The sequence below is a fragment of the Arachis ipaensis genome, chromosome B8, assembly GCF_059453495.1.
Source record: "Arachis ipaensis isolate K30076 ecotype BB chromosome B8, ASM5945349v1, whole genome shotgun sequence".
NCBI lineage: Eukaryota > Viridiplantae > Streptophyta > Magnoliopsida > Fabales > Fabaceae > Arachis > Arachis ipaensis.
In genome coordinates, this window is record NC_142443.1 from 69,384,411 (window position 1) to 69,400,010 (window position 15,600).

General features: G+C 38.5%; 2 protein-coding genes and 1 pseudogene across 2 annotated transcripts; 2 read left to right on the plus strand and 1 right to left on the minus strand.

Moving 5' to 3' along the window:
- The window catches only part of LOC107611148 (uncharacterized), a 52,123-nt pseudogene extending 43,616 nt beyond the window's left edge, over positions 1-8,507 (minus strand).
- Positions 8,508-8,651: 144 nt separating this feature from the next.
- LOC107611149 (uncharacterized) lies at positions 8,652-9,418 on the plus strand. The gene is made up of 2 exons (XM_016313106.1): positions 8,652-8,852; positions 8,930-9,418. Exons 1-2 carry the CDS (start codon positions 8,652-8,654, stop codon positions 9,416-9,418), a joined length of 690 nt encoding a protein of 229 aa, XP_016168592.1.
- Positions 9,419-11,818: 2,400 nt separating this feature from the next.
- On the plus strand, positions 11,819-14,787 carry LOC107611150 (uncharacterized). The gene is made up of 2 exons (XM_016313107.1): positions 11,819-11,929; positions 14,419-14,787. Exons 1-2 carry the CDS (start codon positions 11,819-11,821, stop codon positions 14,785-14,787), a joined length of 480 nt encoding a protein of 159 aa, XP_016168593.1.
- The last annotated feature ends 813 nt before the right edge of the window (positions 14,788-15,600 follow it).

Consider the following 15,600-nt stretch of genomic DNA (forward strand, 5'->3'; position numbering starts at 1 on the left):
CCTTCAATTACTTCTTCATCTTCAAAGGTCTCTCCTATCTCCACATTTTGGGCCTCCTTTTGCTCTAAGATAAAATCAGACTCCTCCTTGATGTCTTCCTTCACTAATTCTTCAGCCACTCCTTCGACTTCAAGGGTCTCCACTGCCTCTACCTGTAGGGCCTCCTCTAGCTTCTTATGAAGTATGAATTCGCGAAGACGATCCCTTTTCTCTTGTTCCTTGTCAATAGCATAGCTGGGATCATCTTGCTCTTGGATTGATGGATGTGGGTGCTCTTCCATAGAGGGTGGTGATGGGATGGGGAGATTATTATGTGGTTGAAAAGGAAGCGCACTAGAGCTTGAGGGTTGAATATTGGAGGTAGAGGGTTGGTTCATACGGGATATAAGATTTTGGAGTGTAGAGGTGAGACCAATGATGTTAGAGATGAGTGTGTTGTTATCCAATGGAGGTTGGATGGATAGGAGGGTTCATTTGTTGGGAGAGAGGGCTCATAATACGGAGGTGGTTCTTCTTGATAAGGATATGGAGATGGTGAATATTGAGGTGGTGGTTCTGGGTGTGGTTTATATGGTGGTTGGAGTGGTGGATAAGGATTAGGGTCATATGGAGGTGAATGGTGGAAAGGGGCTTGTGAGTATGGTGGTTCAAAGTTATGTTGAGGAGGGGGTTCATAAGCATATGGTGGGGCTTGTTGGTAACTATAAGGGAAATCCACCATATTCATCATCTTGGTACGCTCCCTGGAATGGCTCTTGACCATAGTAATTTGGTGGAGGTTGGTTGTCACGAAAGGGTCCACCATAACTATTGTCTTGGTATGCATCACAGAATGGTTGTTGGTTATAGCGCATTGGAGGGGGTTGTTGCCAAGAGGGTTGATCAAATCCTTGTGGCTCCTCCCATCTTTGATTCTTCTAACCTTGATGCCTATTTTCATTATAGCTTCCATTCCTTACAATAACATTGGAACCAAACTTGAAACCAGAGGGGTGAGAATTCATAGTAGCTAAAGAAAATAAAAATTAATGAAAATAAACTCCTAAAACTAGAAACACTAACAAAGAAATGAAAAAGCAAATATTTACAATAACCAATAATAAGGCACACGTTTGTAATTCCTCGGCAACGGTGCTATTTTGACAAGCGGACTTTTGCCGGTAAAGAATTTCATAAAAGTAATCAAGTTGTAGGTATAGTTTCTAAACCAACAGAGAATCCTTTCGTACAAAAGTTTTGGTTGTCACTAAAGCAAACCCAATAAAATTTATAACCGAAGTATTTAAACCTCAGGTCGTCTCTTAAGGAATTACAGGGAAGTATGATTTATTATTGGTTATGGAAAAAGTATATTTTTGGGTTTTTTAAGATAAGAAGCAAAAATAGTAAATGGCAATGGAAACAAACTAACTATAAAAACTCTTGGCAATGTATGAGAATTGGAAATCCCATCCTAGTTATCCTTATCAGGTGTGATGAGAATTGTTATTGCTCCCACTTAGTTAACCCTTACTAAATAAAGGAAAGTCAAGTGGACTAATCAATTTGATTCCTCAAGTCCTAGTTAACTTCTATGGAAAGACTAGCTTTAGAGGGATCCAAATCAATCAGCAATTTCCAATTTTCAATCAACAGTTGAGTTTGACAACTCAAGTTTCACCAATTACTCAACCAAATCCAAAAGGGGAAAAATCTAAATTATTTATATCATAAATAGAAGAAAACAATCATAAATCTGAAATACCTTGAATTGTATTAAATAGAAAATCAAATTAAACATAGGAATTCATAAACCAAATTGGGAAAATAATCAAACTAAAGTAATAGAGTAACTGAAAGTAGAAGAGAAATTAAATTAAAGAAACATTGAACCTGGAATGAAGAAAACGAAGAAATCCTAATCCTAAAACTTAAGAGAAATCCTAATTCCTAAAACCTAAGAGAGAGGAGAGAACCTCTCTCTCTAGAAACTACACTAAAATCTAAAATTGTGAATTTGAAAGTTGTTTATTGAATGAATGAATTCCCCCACTTTATAACCTCTAATCTGTGTTTTCTGGGCCAAAAACTGGGTCAAAAACAGCCCAGAAATTGCCCCCAGCGATTTCTGATACGTCCAGCACGCGGTAAAGTCACGCGTGAGCGTCATCCACGCGTGGGCGTGGAAGCGTCACCTATCTTCAAAGCAGCTATGGCAAATTATATATTGTTGCAAATCCCCGGATGTTAGCTTTCCAACACAACTAGAACCGTCTCATTTGGACCTCTGTAGCTCAAGTTATGGTCAATTTAGTACCAGGAGGTCAGGCTGGACAGCTTAGCAATTTCTTCAACTTCTTGTATTCCTTCCACTTTTGCATGCTTCCTTTCCATCTTCTAAGCCATTCCTGCCCTATAAACCCTGAAATTACTTAACACACATATCAAGGTATTGAATGGTAATAAAGAATAATTAAAATTGACAGTTTAAAGGCTTAGGAAACATGTTTTCAATTATATCACAGGATTAGGAAGGAAAATGTAAAACTATGCAATTAGTATGAATAAGTGAGTAAAGAATTGATAAAGACCACTCAATTGAGCACAAGATAAACCATAAAATAATGGTTTATCAGCAGGTATGGAGATACTTCTTCCATAGAAATCAGAGGTTGGTATGGTGTAGTCACCAAGAACCTTTCTTGCATCTTCTCTATTGTTAGCATTGTCTGCCATGTCTTCTGCTTCTTGTTCAAAATTTTTTGAGAGGTTTCTTCCGGAGTGTTGTGCTTTAGCTTGTTATAAATGTCTCCTTAGAGTCCTCTCAGGTTCAGGATCAAGATTAAAGAAAGGTTCTTTATCTCTGTTCTAGCTCATAAACAAGAAAAGAAAGCAAAGAAAGAAGAAGAATGGGAGCTCTATGTTCAAGAACAGAGGACTCCCTGTGAGATGTGAAGAAGAAAGAAGAATAAAGATAGAGAAAAGAGAGAAAGAATTCGGCTATGAAGAGTAGAAGAATTCAAAAATTAAAAAGCAAAAAGAGAAAATATTTTTGTTTTTATTTTAATTATTAATTAAATTCGAAAATAAAAATTAATTAACTAAAAAGATTTGAAAATTAAATGATGAATTTCAAAAAAGAAGAGAGAGAAAGAGAAGATATTTTCGAAAATTAGAAGAGAGAAGAATTAGTTAGGAAGTTTTGAAAAAGAAGAAAGAGAAAACAAGTAACTAATTAAGAAAGATTTGAAAACAAGATAAGATGGAAAGATAAGATAGAAGTTGGAAAGATTTGAAAAAGATTTGATTTTGAAATTTGAAATTAGAAAAGATAAGATAAGAATTTGAAAAGATTTGAAAAAGATAAGATTTGAAATTTGATTTTTGAAAAAGATTTGATTTTGAAATTTTGAATTTTGAAATTGAATTTTAAAATTTGAATTTGAAATAAAATAAGGTAAGATTTTTGAATTTTAAAGAAAGATAAAAAGATAAGATAGTAGTTTGAAAAAGATATGATTTTTGAAAAGATTTGATTTTGAAAAGATTTGAAATTTAAAATTTAAAACTAAGATAAGATAAGATAATTATTTTGAAATTAAAATTTGAAAAATTTGTTGAAATTAAAATTTGCAAAATTTGTTGCAATTTTACTACGAAAATCCACTTCCGGGGCCCACCTGGTGAGTGTTTGGGCTGAGCAAGAGAGTAAGCCACGTGATAGGAGGGCTCTAGGGTGTTGAACGCTGGCTAGGGGCACCTTCTTGGGCGTTGGACGCTGGTCACTCCTCCCTTGGGCATTGGATGCCAAAATAGAGCAAATGGTTGGCGTTGAACGCCAATTTTGGGCCTTCAATTCTGAAGCAAAGTATAAACTATTATACATTTCTGGAAAGCCCTGGATGTTAGCTTTCCATAGTCGTTAAGAACACTTCATTTGGACTTTTGTAGCTCCAGAAAAGCTCCTTCGAGTGCACAGAGGTCAGATCTTGACAGCATCTGCAGTGCTTTCTCCGCCTCTAAATCAGACTTTTGCTCCAGCTCCTCAATTTCAGCCAGAAAATACCTGAAATTGTATAAAAACACACAAACTCATAGTAGAATCCAAAAGTGTGAATTTTGCACTAAAACCTATGAAAACTTAATAAAACTTAAACAAAACATACTAAAAACTATATGAAAATGATGCCAAAAAGCGTATAAAATATCCGCTCATCAGATGCTCAGATGGTATGATCCGGTATTGTGTCTTAGATGAGGAATCATAGTAGATCCTATGTCATTGTCATAGTTCTGAGTATGGAGGCCACTTTGGTGGCGAAAGGAAAGCCACCAAGGTTCTTCAAAGCGGTTTTTATTGGCCGACTCTCTTCCGAGACTCACGGGAATTTTTTAGAAACTGTGACAAATGTCAGAGAGCTGGAAACCTTCCCTACAATGATGAGATGCCACAAAAAAGGATTCTAGCAATTCATTTGTTCGATGTATGAGGCATTAACTTCATAGGACCTTTTCCTCCCTCATACTCAAACACTTACATGTTGGTGGTAGTGGATTATGTGTCCAAGTGGGTGGAAGCGATAGCTTCACCCACCAATGATGCCAGAGTCGTGCTGAGCTTCTTCCAAAGATATATTTTTAGCTGGTTTGGTGTCCTTAGGAAACTAATTAGTGATGGGGGAAGCTACTTCTGCAACAAACAGTTGGATTTACTCCTACAAAGGCATGGAGTCCGTCATAGAGTGGTAATGATGCGTGAGCATCTTATACCCTTTTTCCTAGTATTTTCTAGTTTTTTTTAGTTAGATTTTATTAATTTTTACCATGTTTTAGTGCAAAATTCATCTTTGGATGATACTTTGAGTCTGTGGTAGTTTTATGATATTAGGTGAATTTTGGGCTATTTCGGCAAAGTCTTGTGCAGAGACGAAGAAAGGATAGCAAATGCTGTCAACCCTGACCTCCCTGTATTCCAACGAGCATAACTTGAGCAACAGAGGTCCAATTGATGAAATCTTAGTGACGTTAGAAAGCTAACTTTCAGAGCTTTTCAACGATATATCATAGTCTATACTTTTCTTCTAGAATGACTACCAACACTGGCGCTAAACGCCAAGCTTAGGCATTTAGCGCCGAAAAAGGAGTAGCTCCCAGCATTGAACGCCCAAAACTGGCGTTCAACGCCAGCCAGGGAGTAGGAACCAGCAAGCTCACCTCCCCTATGGGCGTTCAAAGCCCAGAATTAAAGTTGAACACCAGGAATCAGCCCAAGCACTCACCAAGTGGGCCCCAAAGTGAATTTTAGCACTCTTTAGCTTATCGTATCTTATCCTGGTAACTTTTATATTTAAATTAACATCTTTTAGGTTTAGCTTTTACTATAAAAAGAGGAGATCACTTAGGTTTATGGACATTCAGACCTAGAGAGATCTTCTATACTTTTACTCTGTTTTTTCTGTAAATCATGAGCAACTAAACCTCCTAGTTAAGGTTAGGAGCTCTATTTATTTCTATGGATTAATATTATTACTTTTCTATTTAATATATGTTTGATTAAGTTCTAAGGTGTGTTTTCATTCTTCATCTAAATGAAATTGGGTGGAAAGGAAGTATGACCCTTTTTCTACATGAGTTCCTGTGATACTCTAACCAATGTCGCTTGAGCTACAGCTTGAAAACATTCCTCCTAAACTGCAATCTATCTGGGCTAATTAGATATGTGACATATAATCCGGTTATTTTTGGGTAATTAAGGTTTCTGTGGTGCTAAACTAGTTTTCTAAACTTCACCCTCTAATTCGAAAGGACTAACCTTGTTTATGGCCTTTTAGTAGGATTGGAGGAGATTAATTCGCTAGGGAAATAGGTTTTAATCACTTACAGTTTGCCATAGAATGAATCATTCATTGTTAAAGTAGTTAGTAAGAAATATTAATTCAGAAAGATAAACATCTCCGAGACCTTAACTGTTTTTCTTTATATTGATCTTACATCAACCTTTTCTTGCTTCACTGATTTATGCATTTACATCAACACAACCATCTTTTACTAATTTCCTTACTAAGTCCAGCAAGATGACTATTACTTGCTCAATCCAACAATCCTCGTGGGATCGACCCTCACTCACCTGAGGTATTACTTAGACGATCCAGTGCACTTGTCGGTGAAGTTGTGCGAGTTCTAATTTTGTGCACCATGTTTTTGGCACCGTTGCTGGGGATTGTTCGAGATTGACAACTACCGGTTATCTTGTTGCTTAGATTAGGTACTTTTACTAGTTTTTCATTTAATTGTTTTTCCTTTTAAATTTTCGAACCTTCTTTGTTTATTATCTTAAAATTTTTCGAAAATTCATCATAGTCATCTTTTTGTTTCTTTCGAATTTTGTTTTAAAGTTTAAGTTTAGTGTTCTTAGTAGTTCTAGTTAATAATTTTTCTTTTTTTGGATTTTTGAATTTGATCTTGTTTGCTTTCATGAAAATTTCAATTTCTTTCTTGATTATCTTTTTTTTCCTTTGATTTTTGAAATTTTTGCTGCCTTCTTTTTACTGAAATTCAAATTTTAAGTTTGGTCTCTTTGTTTTAGTGTTTATTTTTTCTTTTTAAATTTTCAAAAAAAATATACAAATACCTTTTCGTTTAAATTTTTAAAATTTTTTTAATCTTTTTCTTGTGTTGATTTAAATTTTTAAGTATGGTGTCCTGCTAGTGATCTTTTTGTTTAATTTAATTTTTCTTTAGTCACATTTTGTTTATATTTTTTTATCTTTGATCTTTATCTTATCTTTTTACTTGACTTTCAAATATTGTTATCTTATCTTATCTTTATTTTAAATTCAAATTTTAAGTTTGGTATTTTTTAGTTTTTCTTTCTTTCAAAATTTGAATTTCAAAATCTTTATTTGAACTTTTCTTTTCTGAATTTCAAAAATTTTCAAAATAAGCCTTCCATCTTGAATTTCAAATATTGTTAGTTAATTGTTTGCATTATCATATTTTTTTTTAAGTTTGGTGTCTCTTTAATTTTTCTTTTTTTTATTTTTTCGAAAACCTTTTTAACCTCCTTCTTTTTTTATTTTCAAAAACTCTTTAAATAAAACCCCCCATCTTTATTCTCAATACTCTATCTCATTTGATATCTTTATTATAGTTTCTCATAGGGAGTCCTCTATACTCTGACATAGAGACTCCCATCTTTTCCTTTCTTGGTTTGTTTCTTGTTGTTTATGAGCAAGAGCAAGAACAAGAATAAGGAAGCCCTTCTTGATCCTGATCCTAAACCTGAGAGGACCTTGAGGCGACGATTGCAACAAGCTCAAGCTTGCAGAGACGGAGAGAATCTCACAGAATCTCTTGAGCAAGAAGCTAAAGATATAACTATAGCAACTAATCCAAATGCTGGAGGAGACGCAAGGAAGGTCCTTGGCTCCTACACTGCACCCACATCTGACTTCTATGGGTGCAGCATATCTATACCTGCCATAGGTGCCAACAACTTCAAGCTTAAACCTCAACTGGTCACTCTGGTGTAGTAGAATTGTCAGTTTCATAGACTCCCGCAGGAGGACCATAACAAGTTCATATCGGATTTCTTGCAGATCTGTGATACTATTAAGACAAATGGAGTGAACCCTGAAGTTTACAAGCTCATGCTCTTCCCTTTTGCTGTAAGGGATAGAGCAAAGCTTTGGCTGAATTCTCAGCCTAAGGAGAGCCTGGACACATGGGAGAAGGTGGTCAATGGATTTCTGACCAAGTTCTTTCCACCTCAGAAGCTGAGTAAGTTTAGGGTGGAAGTCCAAACCTTCAGACAGAAAGTGAGAGAATCTTTCTATGAAGCCTGAGAGAGGTACAAACAGCTGATCAGGAGATGCCCTCCTGATTTGATCTCAGAGTAGACCATGTTGGAGATCTTCTATGATGGCCTCTATGAGATGTTCAAGATGTAATTGGATCACTCTGCCGGTGGTTCACTCTACATGAAGAAGACACCTGAGGAGGCGCAGGAGCTCATTGAGATGGTTGCCAATAACCAATATATATACACTTTTGAGAAAAATCCTGTGAACACTAGGACTACTCATAAGAGAGGAGTCATGAAGGTGGACACTCTGGATGCTATTTTGGCTCAGAACAAGCTCATGTCCCAGCAGATTAACATGATCTCCTAGCACCTGAGTGGGATGTAAGCTTCATCTGTTACAACTCAAAAGGCATCCTATAAAGGAGACGCTGGTGACAATGCTTGGACCACCATAGAGGAAATGAACTACATAGGAAATTCTCCCAAAAATTCCAATAATAATTTCTATTCAAACACTTTTAATCAGGGATGGAGGAATCACCCTAACTTCGAGTGGAGAGATCAGCAGAGGCCTCAACAAAGCTTCAACAGTAATCATAGTGGAACCAATCAAAACAGGTTCAATAATAGACAATTCCAACCCTCTCAACAACAGATGGAGACACCCACATAGAGTCTCTCTGACCTGGCTACAATAGTATCTAACCTCTCCAATACCACTCATAGTTTCATGGTAGAGACTAGGTCTTCCATTCAGAATTTGGAGATACAGATCGGTTAATTGAGAAAGAGGATACTCGAGGTACCCTCCAACACTCTTCCAAGCAACACTGAGATAAATCTAAGGGAAGAGTGCAAGGTCCTCACTATGGAAGGTGAGGCCAAACCTAAGGAGGAAAATGTTGTTAAGGAACTGAAGGAGAACAAGGCTCAAGAAGAGACTGTGAGTGTACTCACACACACTCCCATGAAGATGAAGGAACCTGAAGACCAACCCTCTCTAGACGTACAAAAGGAGCCTGAGGATGAGCAACTTGCTCAGTTCTTAGCAGTCCTCAGGAAGCTGCAAGTTAATATCTCTTTTGCAGAGGTGTTGGAGAAGAAACCCCTTATATCGCCTATTTCAAAAGTGTAATTTCTGAAAAGACGGCCCTGAAGGGGGATGAAACTGTGGTGCTGACCAAGGAATGCAGTGCCCTTGTGCAAAGGAAGCTACCTCCAAAGATGCCAGATCTCGGAAGCTTTCTGATTCCCTGTACTATAGGGACCATCACATTTGAGAAAGCACCATGTGACCTTGGATCAAGCATCAATCTTATGCCTCTCTCTGTGATAAAGAAGCTAGGGATCCAAGAGATGAAGCCTATAAAGATCTCATTAGAAATGGCAGACAAGTCCCTGAAATGGGCATATAGACTGGTAGAGAACGCCCTTGTAAAGGTTAAAGACCTTTACCTCCCTGTAGACTTTGTGATACTTGACACTAGAGAAGATAGGGATAACTCCATCATCTTTGGAAGGCCCTTCCTAACTACTGTGAAGGCCTTGATTGATGTGGAGAAAGGAGAGCTAACTCTGAGGCTATGGGAGGATCATATCCTGTTTAAGATTCTCAAACCTCACTCTCTCGGATAAAGGAGGTACTACTATGCAACACTTAGTGTTCCAGCCTTCTCTCTCAGTGCAGAGCTTTACAGAGTCTCTAAACATCAAACCTAAATTTGGTGTTGGGCATCCATCATCAACCATTGAGGAGGGAGGCATTAAGAAGAAGGTACCCAAGGGCTGGTGGAACAAGAAGATCCCAACTGAAGACTTCTCACCTGACATGAGAGTTGTCTTCACAAGCAGTCCAGTCATTCCACATACTGTGAACCAGATCCTGTCTTTGGAATTTGTTAAATTAATTCATGAGAGCACATGAAGGAAGTTCACCATGAGCGGTGAAGATCTGAGCCCCTATGAACCTCCGTAAAGAAGCTGTCCGTCAAGCTAATGACGGTAAAGAAGCGCTTCTTCGGAGGCAACCCAACCATATGTATAGTACATCTTAATTTTATTTTCCTTTATATCGTTTTAGTTTTGATTTCATATCATTTTATTTTCTATTATTTTTCATAGTTTTCCTCTTCTTTTTAATGTTCGTGATCATGCGTAGCACTTAGAACAGAAACAGGAACGCGTAGGAGAGAAAACAGAACACCCTGGAGGGATCCCCATTCTGGCGTTGAACGCCAGGACTGGCGCTCAGCGCCAGAAGGGGGTAGAAGCAGCGCGTTCAACACCCTCTCAGGAGTAGCTCAGGACCACCTTTAGGTCCCCTTTGGGCGTTCAACGCTCATTCTTGGCGTTGAATGCCCCCCCCCCACCCAATTAAAAAAAAAGTAGTTCACCCCTGGCATTCAATGCCGATTCTGGCGTTGAACGCCCAGGGGGAGCAGGGGTACTCAAATTTCGAAGCTTCATTAGCCATTTGGTCCCACCCAACCACCACCTACCCCACCATTCATTCAATCATATCCCTTCTCTCTCCTCTTACACTTACTTTTTCATCCACATTCATCCATCACATCTCTATCAATTTCCTTGATTCCTGCACCCCACCTTTTCCTCTTCCCAATAATCACTCATAAATTCTATTAACTCCTTTTTCCACCAACCTCACCCATTTCAAATTCATAATCCCCCTCCCCCCTCCCCATAATAACTGAACCCACACCCCCACCCCTATATATATATCCCCCATTCTACTCACTCTCACCACACTATTCCTTAATCTTTCCCTCTTCCACACTTTTCTTTATACAATTTCCCTTCTCCCTTCTCCCTTTTTTTTACCCAAAAGGCCGAAGCCTCTCTACCCTCTCCCTTATATCTTTTTCTTCTTTTTTCTCTTTTCCTTTTTGTTTATTTCTATTTTCTCAAGGATGAGTAAAGTTCTTAAGTTTGGTGTTGGAAAACTCCGCTTTTTCTCTTTATCTTACCTCCATGGCACCAAAAACCAGAGAATCCTCAAGGAAACGAAAAGGAAAAGCCCCCGCTTCTGCTACCGAACCATTGGAGACTTCAAGATTCCTTACCAAAGCCTATCAAGACCACTTTTATGATGTGGTGAGGAAGAAAAGGGTGATTCCCAAGGTCCCCTTTAGGCTCAAGAAAGATGAGTACCCGGAGATCCTACACCAAGTTCTGAGACGAGATTGAGAAATTCTCGCCAATCCAATTTCCGAGGTTGGAGTATTAATGGTGCAAGAATTCTATGCTAATGCCTGGGTTACCAAGAAGCATGACACTAGTGTGAATCGGGAGCCCAAAAACTGGCGCACCATAGTCAGAGGGCAAATCATAGATTTTAGCCCTAAAAGTGTAAGGATGGTGCTGCAATTGCCTCAGTCACGAGGTGACCCGCACTCTTACACTCGAAGGGTCAACTCTGACCAAAGGCTGGAGCAAGTTCTTACTAATATCTACGTGCCTGGAGCTCAATGAAGGAAGGACGCCTAAGGCAAGCCTTATCAACTGGGTAGGCTTCACCTTAAGCCAATGGCTAGAGGATGGTTGGAGTTTATCCAACACTCAATCATCCCTACAAGTAACCAATCTGAGATTACAATTGAGAGAGCAATGATGATCCACTACATTATGCTTGGCAATGAGGTGGAGGTACACGAGGTGATCCCTCAAGAGATTTACAAAGTAGCTGAAAAGACCTCCACCTAAGCACGGATGGCGTTACCTTATCTCATTTATCGCCTATGTGGAGCAGCTGGAGTTCGCATAGGAGGAGATACCCTGATTGACAAGGAAATACCTATCACAAGAAGGGGTATGGAGCACGCAAGGGAGCCTGTAATAGGACCACAACAAGAACACATTCCACCACCTCCACAAGAGATCCCGGAGATTCCTCAATGGCTGTACTTCCCTCCCCGTGACTATTGGGATCAATTGACTACATCTCTAGGGGAGTTAACTTCATCTATTGATCAGCTAAGGATAGAACATTAAGACCAGTCTGACATCCTCCATCAGATGATGGAAGATCAGAGGAGCATGAGGGAGGAGCAGATGAGGCAGGGGCGAGACATTAAGGAGCTTAAATGCTCCAGAGGATTCCCGGAGGGAGCAGTGGCTGCCATCATTGAGGTGGTCTAGTTTTATTCTCCCTTTATTTATTTTATCTCTGTTTTCATTGTACCTTATTTTATTATCTATTTTCTATTCTAGTGCATGATCACACTTAGGATTTCGTCGTCTTTTTAGTATTAGTTTTTTTCATTTTATTTAAAGATGTCTTATGTATCCCACATCAAGCTTAAAAAAATTATTGAAAGAGAAGTAGTAAGGTGCACAAGGTCTTGAGTTATATTATGAGTTATTCTGATCACATTGAAGTGGTGGCCTTATCTTTATTTTCTGAATGCATGAATTAACTGTGCATATTTGACATTGGAGTTGAGCATATTGGTTCTTGAAGAACAGCGAATTTAGAAAAGTATTATTGATTCTCTAAAACATCAAAAAGATTGATTGTTAAAGCAAAAAAAAATAGCCAAAAGAAAAAAAAAAGATAAAAAGAAAAATCAAAATAAAAAGGTTCAAGGCTTTAAGCATCAATGGTTAGGAGGGTCAAAATTGGCCTAAAAAGCTCAAAAGAGTTATTATCCCTAACGATATGCTTGTGGTGTGATGGTGTCAAGTAAACCTTGAGACTGAACATTTAAAGTCGTGACCCAATGCTATAAAGAGTACGCTTAAGGCTTTGAGCACCACTGTCTGGGAATTTAAGCAAAGCTAAACTCGAATCCAAAGGGTTCCTCCAGTTAAGTACTTGTGGTGTTTATGTATCAAGTAGTAATACCTGAAAACAAAACACTTAGAGTCACGGTTAGGCTCAAAAGTGCAAAGCACCAAAAGAAAATCTGTGGTCAAGAATCAAGAAAAACTTAAAGAAGAGAATCAATAATATCATCCGGATTCTAGTTCTAAAGGATGCCAATATTTCTGAGCTTCAAAGAAAAGTGAAATACCAAGGCTATTCAGAAATAGAGCGTTAATAGCCCAATTCAGTAATTAGAACTGAGCTTGAATGACATCTCTAAAACCTTATGTATTTTTCTCTTCCATTTGGTCCTATAATTATTTTCGGTTGCTTGACGACAAGCAACAGTTTAAGTTTGGTGTTGTGATGCGTGAGCATCTTATACCCTTTTTCCTAGCATTTTCTAGTTATTTTTAGTTAGATTTTATTAATTTTTACCATGTTTTAGTGAAAAATTCATCTTTGGATGCTACTTTGAGTTTTTGTGTTATTTTTATGATTTTAGGTGAATTTTGGGCAAATTCGGCAAAGTCTTCCGCAGAGACGAAGAAAGGATAGCAGATGCTGTCAATCCTAACCTTCCTGCATTCCAACGAGGGTAACTTGAGCCACAGAAGCTCAATTAACAAGTTATTAGTAGCGTTAGAAAGCTAACTTCTAGATCTTTCCAACGATATATGATAGTCTATACCTTTTTCCAGAATGACTGCCAAAACTAGCGCTAAACGCCAAGTTTGGGCGTTTAGCGCCCAAGAAGGAGTAGCCCCCAACGTTGAACACCCAAAATTGGCATTCAACGCCAGCCAGGAAGTAGGAACCAGCGAGCTCACCTCCCCTATGGGTGTTCAACACCCAGAATTTAAGTTGAACGCCAGAAATCAACCCAAACACTCACCAAGTGGGCCTCAAAGTGGATTTTTGCACTCCTTAGCTTATCGTATCTTATCCTTGTAACTTTTAAATTTAAATTAACATCGTTTAGGTTTAGCTTTTACTATAAAAAGATGAGATCACTTAGGTTTATGGACATTCAGATCCAGAGAGATCTTCTATACTTTTACTCTATTTTCTCTGTAAGTCATGAGCAACTAAACCTCCTAGTTAAGGTTAAGAGCTCTGTTTATCTTTATGGATTAATATTATTACTTTTCTATTTTAATATATGTTTGATTCAGTTCTAAGGTGTGTTTTCATTCTTCATCTAAATTAAGCTGGGTGGAACAGAAGTATGACCCTTTTTCTACATGAGTTCCTGTGATACTCTAACCAAGGTCGCTTGAGCTACAGCTTGAAAACATTCCTCCTAAACTACAATATATCTGGGCTAATTAGATATGTGACACATAATCCGGTTAGTTTTTGGTAATTAAGGTTTCTGTGGTGCTAAACTAGTTTTCTGAACTTCACCCTCTAATCCGAAAGGACTAACCTTGTCTATGGCATTTTAGTAGGATTGGAGGAGATTAATTCGCTAGGAAAATAGGTTTTAATCACTTACAGTTTGCCATAGAACGAATCATTCATTGTCAAAGTAGTTAGTAAGAAATATTAATCCGGAAAGATAAACATCTCCGAGACCTTAACTGTTTTTTTTATATTAATCTTACATCAACATTTTCTTGCTTCACTGATTTATGCGTTTACATCAACACAACCATCTTTTACTATTTGTCTGACTAAGTCCAGCAAGATAACTATTTCTTGTTCAATCCAACAATCCTCATGGGATCGATCCTCGCTAACCTAAGGTATCACTTGGACAACCCGGTGCACTTGCCGGTGAAGTTGTGCGAGTTCTAATTTCACACACCAGGTAACCCCCTATCACCCTCAGACAAGTGGACAGGTTAAAGTCTCCAACAGGGAACTCAAGAGGATCCTTGAGAAGACTATAAGTACTTCAAGAAAGGACCGGGCAAGGAGACTTGATGTTGCTCTCTGGACATACCGGACTGCTTTCAAGACCCCTATTAGAATGCCTCCATACCAGCTGGTTTATGGTAAGGCCTGTCACTTGCCAGTGGAGTTGGAGCACAGAGCATATTGGGTAACAAAGTTTCTGAACTTTAATGCCAAGGCTGCAAGAGAGAAGAGGTTGCTCCAGCTGAATGAGCTTGTTGAGTTCAGAAACTATGCTTATGAGAATGCTGCCAAGCTCTACAAGGAAAAGGCCAAAAAGTAGCATGATAAAAGGATAGCCACAAGAGTGTTTGACCCAGGCCAGAGGGTTCTCCTATTCAACTACCAGCTCAAGCTCTTTCCAGGAAGGCTCAAATCCCGGTGGTCAGGACCTTTTGTGGTCACTGGAGTGTCACCTTATGATCACCTGAAACTTCAAAAAGAAAACTCCGATAAAAGATTCATAGTCAATGGCCAGAGGGTAAAGCACTACCTTAGAGGCGAGATTGATCGCCAGAGGTCCACTCATCTACTGACTTAGCAGAACTAACTGTCAAGCTAGTGACGGTAAAGAAGTGCTTGTTGGGAGGCAACCCAACCCTAAGTATCCTTTGGTTTTTCTTTCAGTTGATTTTCATTTCTTTTTCATTTTAATATCAGTCTTCCTTGGTTTAATTTTGTTTGTGATAATTCAAAATGTTTAGGACAGGAACAGAAGGCATCAGGAAGAAGAACAGAATACCCTGGAGCAAAATTAACTCGAAGTGCTCTGGTGCTAAATGCTAGGGTGGGCGTTTAGCGTCGGAGTTGGCAAGCTGAGGGCTAGCATTAAGCGCCAGGTGTGCGTTTAACACCCTGGATGGCAGCAAGGAGCTGGCATTAAATAACAGCTAGGTGTTAAACGCCCAAAAGGGGATCCAAATTTTTAAAGAAATCCATGCCTCACAGGGCGCTAAACACTAACTGGGCGTTTAGCGCCAACACTCGTCCTAAAAAAAAGAAAAGAAAAAAACAATTGTGGCGTTAAATGCCAGGGGTGGCTTTTAAAGCTTTGAATGGCATGGGCATCACCACGTTGGGGTGCTAAAAGCTGGAG